This window comes from Crocodylus porosus, unplaced genomic scaffold, assembly GCF_001723895.1.
Source record: "Crocodylus porosus isolate Cpor-Errol unplaced genomic scaffold, CroPor_comp1, whole genome shotgun sequence".
NCBI classification, from domain to species: Eukaryota; Metazoa; Chordata; order Crocodylia; family Crocodylidae; genus Crocodylus; species Crocodylus porosus.
In genome coordinates this window covers 2,632,175-2,637,152 of record NW_017728911.1, presented here as the reverse complement: position 1 = coordinate 2,637,152, position 4,978 = coordinate 2,632,175, and the positions used below count along the sequence as shown (strand labels likewise).

Here is a 4,978-nt window from a genome sequence, read left to right as displayed (position 1 = left end):
TTGATGGTATTTCAAAGTGAAGAGTACCTCCTACATCAGAGGCAGGCAATTATTTTGGGCGGAGGGCTGCTTACCCAGTTTTGGTAGGCTGTCGAGGGCCACGTGGGTAGCCCTGCCCCTTGTCAGGTGCCCTGCCCCCTGGTCACCATCTTGGGGCCATCACTCGGACATGGGACCAATCCGAGCTGGTATGGTGGGGCCCAAAGCGGGGCACAGGCTGGCAGGGGTCTGTGGAGCTGGGCTGGGCTGTACCAGTAGGGAGAGAGGGGAGCTGGTTTGGCTCCAGAGAGCCCCTGCCAGCTGGGATGCTGTGCTTCTGTCACCCTGCTCTGGGCCCCGCTGTTACTGACCCTGGGACACTGGTGTGGGCCCCGTGCTCCTGCTGGCTCCCTGTCCACTCACTACCAGTGTCCCTCAGCCCCGCGGTACAGGCAGGGGGCAGCGCACAGCCCTGACCCCCGGCTTGCTGGCAGGGGAGAAGCTGGTGCTGAGTGCAGGGAAAAGCGGCCCTTTGCCTGCCTCATGGCCAGCACTCCCTGCTGCAGTTGCTTGCAGCCCATGCGGGGCTATCCTGAGCAGGCACAGGCAGCCCCACATGGGCTGCAAGCAGCTACAGCACGGGGCACCAGCCATGGGGCTAGTGAGGGGCCGCTTTTCCCTGTGCTCAGCACCAGCTTGTAACACGCACCTCCTGCCAGCCTGGGCTCTGCACCGGTTCTGGGCTCACCCATTGGGGCTGCGCGCAGTGGCAGCAGCTGCAGTCCCCCCACGTGCCACGCTGGATATTGTTGGCTGCTGCTGCCCGCCCACAGCATGCACTGGGCAGCCCACAGGTAGCTGTGGCAAACACTTCCCTGGGGCGGGGTGGAGCTGCAGCTGCTGTCGCCATACATGGCCCCAGTGGGCAAGCCTGGACCTGGCGCGGGGCCCAGGCTGGCTGCGAGGCCGGGTTACAAGGTGGTGCTGAGCATGGGAGGGGGGAAAGTGGGCCCATGCCCAGCATCCTGCGCTACAGCCACTCACAGCTCATCTGGGGCTGGCTGTGCCTGCTCCAGACAGCCCCGCATGGGCTGCAAGTGCCTGCAGCAGGAAGCACCGGCCACAGGACGGGGAATCTGCCAGAAAGGAGCCCAGGGAAAAGCCGAGTGTGGTAGGGGAGAAAAGTGGCCCCTTGGCTGCCCCGTGGCTGGCGTTCCCTGTTGCAGCCATTCGCAGCCCACACGGGACTGTCCAGAGCAGGCACGGGCAGCCCCAGGCAGGTTAGCGGCTGCAGTGTGGGATGGCAGGCGAGGGGCCACTTTTCCCCCCCACAGTGCTTAGCCTTTTCCCCAGGCCCCTTCCCTGCCCTCCCCCCCCTTATCTGTGCAGAGCAGTCACATGGTCCCAGGCTAGAAGCCCCTGGTAGGGTGGGGCCTGGTGGGCCCTGCTGTTGTAGAAGCCCGCTGGGCTTTCCCTGGGTCCTGTTGCATTTGGTTCCTGTCATTTTTTACAGGAACCAAGAGCAGAGAAATATTAGTTCCCTAAATTTTTTAGGGGCCCTGCGGGCTGGATAGAATGGCCTCGTGGGCCAAATCTGGCCCACGGGCTGTATTTTGCCCACCCCTGCCCTACATTATTACCAAAGCCATTTCTTGCAACATCCTGATTATTATTTATTTTATTTTTACTTGAGGGTCTTCCATCCAGGTAGCAGTCAGAATGCCTCCTGCTTAGCCTGTGAAAACCAGCTTCTACCCTCACTTTTTGTCAGTACAAAAATTATTACCAAATAACTGAAAAATTCAGTACAGGAGCAAGAAGAGGTTACAATTTCCCTGCTTCACAAGTGTTGCATCTAAAATTCCTACCCCTGTTGGTGCCCTAAACGGAGATTTCTTCCCTTTTAAGGACCTGAAAGTTTCAATCCCTGGATTCTGTGCATCTGCCTCCACCTAACATCTGTGTCTCTTTCTCTTGTAGGCGCGGCATCCAGGCTGAGCCCCTCTTCGTAGGTTACTGTGATCACGAATACAGCAGGTCCTGAGTGGAGGGCACTGTGTTCCCTGCTGCAGTGTACCAAGTGCAGTAATCTCTAACGAAATATGCTGGCCTCTGTATGTGAGAGGGAATCCCTGTTGCTCTTGTGCTGTTGCAATGAGCTGATGTAGATGCACTTTGCCTCTTATTTCGGTTTTTTTTTTACACTTTAAATATTTTAAAGAATAAGTTCAAAGAGGGAAGGTGCCTTCTCATCATCTGCCTGGGCTGTGGTAGGCTTTGTAAAGGAGCTTCTCTGTCTCCCATTGTCAGAGTATCTCTTTGGGATCAACTTTGTCATGGCAGCAGGATTTCACAGGACTTGGTCTGCAGAAAGGTAATTTCCTGGCCACTAGAGGACAAGCCCTGGCTGGGTCTGAAGTGCTGGCTGCTGACACCTTACCTTTTTGGTAGTTCAAGTGAGTGCTTTTTGCTGTGGAGGCTAGAGGACATATATGTGTGGTGCTGGTTGAGGTACTTCTTGCATGTCCTCGTCTCCTTAACCAGTTTAGAAGGTCCTGCAGACTGCCCTGCCTCTGCCATTACTAGTGACTTAGAACAGCTCCCTTCTTCTCTACCTCTATGGTTCCCTACCCCTAGAAGCAGAGGCTTTAGCTGAGGGTTTGGCAGCTGCTGCCTGACATAGCAACAGCACCATAAGCAGCCAAGTAGCTAGCCTGTCCTGGCTTGTACATGCTTAGCTCTGGATGTACATACTTAGCTCTGTTATTAGTGACTGATCTATATCTGTAGCTCAAACTTAGTCTTTCAGTGGGGAGGGGCAAAAGGGTCTGACCAGGTGAGTATGGTGACACTGTGAGGGAGATATGGCATCTGTAGTCCTAGGGGAGTTCAAGGTAAATCTCAGGCAACTAGGTTTTGGGTTTTTTTAACCATGGTCACCTAACTCCACAAGAATGTAGGATTTGAAGGCGGTTTCTGGGCTTTTTAGTCCAGTCTCCTATGTTAGCATCATACTATACGCATGCTGGACTGTGGGTTTACCACATGACAAAAACCCACCTATTCCCCCTAGGGAAGCCCTACCATAGAAGTGCAGGAGAGAAAATTACACTAATGTGTAAACCAGAAGTGTCAGGCAGCAGCTGCCAGGCTGTTCCCTCCTGTCCTTGCTCAGATCTTTTTATTTTCTCGTAAAGGTCCTGCCTGCATCCTTGTTGGAGTTTCCTTTTCTTACTATTATCTTTCACGCTATGTGGCTCCACAGTTGCAGGGTCAGAGTCCTGGACTTGTAAACCGGGGGTTGTGAGTCCAAATGTCACTGGTGCATATGTCCCTTAAAGTCCCTTTCAGCTCCACAGTGCTACTGAATAGCAAACTCTGTGTTTGTGCAGGGGTTTAGACTAGATGACCCTCAAGGCCCTGTGATTTCTGGGGCCCTTGCCCTGGGCTCTACTGCCCCCTGTTAGGCACTAGAATGGCACCCTGAGATCATCATCTGTGAGATTGTCATCCAAATTTCCTTCTCATAGGAAGCTCTCAGTCCTGTGAATATTAAAAATCCTGTCTGAATCAGTCAGTGTGCTCAGCAGGTGTGTGGCACTGTCACTCCCTCCCTCTCCTGCACAGGACTTGACCAATTTCTCCAGTCTCCCAGGGTTAAATTCTCAGCAGGGAGACTGAGATCTGATTTCCTCCTCCATTCTTTGCTTGAATTTCATTTTGAATACCTCATGCAGAGTACATGGATAATACTCCATAAATGAGTCTAAACGTCAGTGCTTGCAGATGTTTAGCTCTCTCTACTGGGTTGGATACCTTGGGGAGACTCCTGTGGCCAGGCAGAGACATACTGCAATGGAACATCGCACACATACATGGGTATCAGCCTTAAATGAGAGATTTCTAGGCGGCTTGTTCTGTGGTTGCCAACTTTTGGCTATTGTTATACTTTACATTAAAAAGACTACAGAGGCATCTGAGTTTGGGTTTATTTTTAACCTCAAGTACGGGGTTCCTAAATGGTAATTAATGTGCACTGCTGGTGGGATGCCAGCTTGTTGGAAGTTGTAGGCCACAGACTTCTTGTTGCATACATGCAGCTATTGAAAGCATTATAGTGCATTCAGGAAATGCCTAAGAACCAAATACCCCTCCCCTGGCGCTGTTTCACCATGATGATGAATAACTGAGAACCTGTGCCAGCATAATAGTGTAAATGGTGTTTTGTGGCAGTGCAGGTGGGCAGATCGTAGTTGTGGCATGCAGCTGATTGACTCTTTGCTAGGTCTAGCAGCCAGTTTGCACCAGTCCCTTGGCTTCAGCTACTGAAGTGAACTTGAAGCTCGATATATCACTTAACAGTTGCTCTCTGAAAAGAACCACCCACATGGGGCTCATTCAGAGCATAACCTACAGCTACAGGGAGCCCTAAGATCAAAGAGGCCTCCATGCAGAAAACCATAGCAGAGCAGGAGCTCACTCGGTCCTTTCCCCTGGATCTTGGGTCTCCATAGAGCTGTCGAGGAAAGAATTTACCGTGTGTTCTCTGCAGACAAGAGCAGGGGATAGAGGGAGCAGTGTTCAGGGTATGGTGGAACTATGAAACTGGATAAAATCCCGGGTGAACAGAGCTAAGGTGAGAGCTGCCTCAGTTTTCATCACTAGAGTAGAGCTGCAGCTGAGTTTCTGCTCTACAGGAGTAGTCTTGTGCAATTTATGCAGCTTTGCAGGCATCTGGGGACCTTGCTGGTGACAGGTGTTGGAGCTGAACCTACTTGATGCCCCAATAGAGGCCCCTACCTCCAGGCAGGGCTCCCCCACCTCTTGATCTCTTCCTTCTGGGTTCTGTTGCCCATTTACTTTTGCATAGGAGAGAGCCACAACTCAGTCACACGTATACTTGAAATAGCGCACATTTTCCAAGAGCCGCTAAGACGGTTCTTATCCCTGCTCATCGTTTACAAGTTTGAAGTCAAGAAAGTTTACTTTGCCTTGGGTT

At 52.1% G+C, this 4,978-nt stretch overlaps 1 protein-coding gene across 1 annotated transcript in view; it reads left to right on the top strand.

Annotated features, from left to right (window-relative positions):
- HEXA (hexosaminidase subunit alpha) overlaps positions 1-3,954 on the top strand; it is a 20,383-nt gene extending 16,429 nt beyond the window's left edge. Inside the window, exon 14 of the mRNA XM_019533284.1 lies at positions 1,960-3,954. Coding sequence (XP_019388829.1) covers positions 1,960-2,023 — 64 coding nt within the window. The 3' untranslated portion in view covers positions 2,024-3,954. The remainder of the gene's footprint in view (positions 1-1,959) is intronic.
- The last annotated feature ends 1,024 nt before the right edge of the window (positions 3,955-4,978 follow it).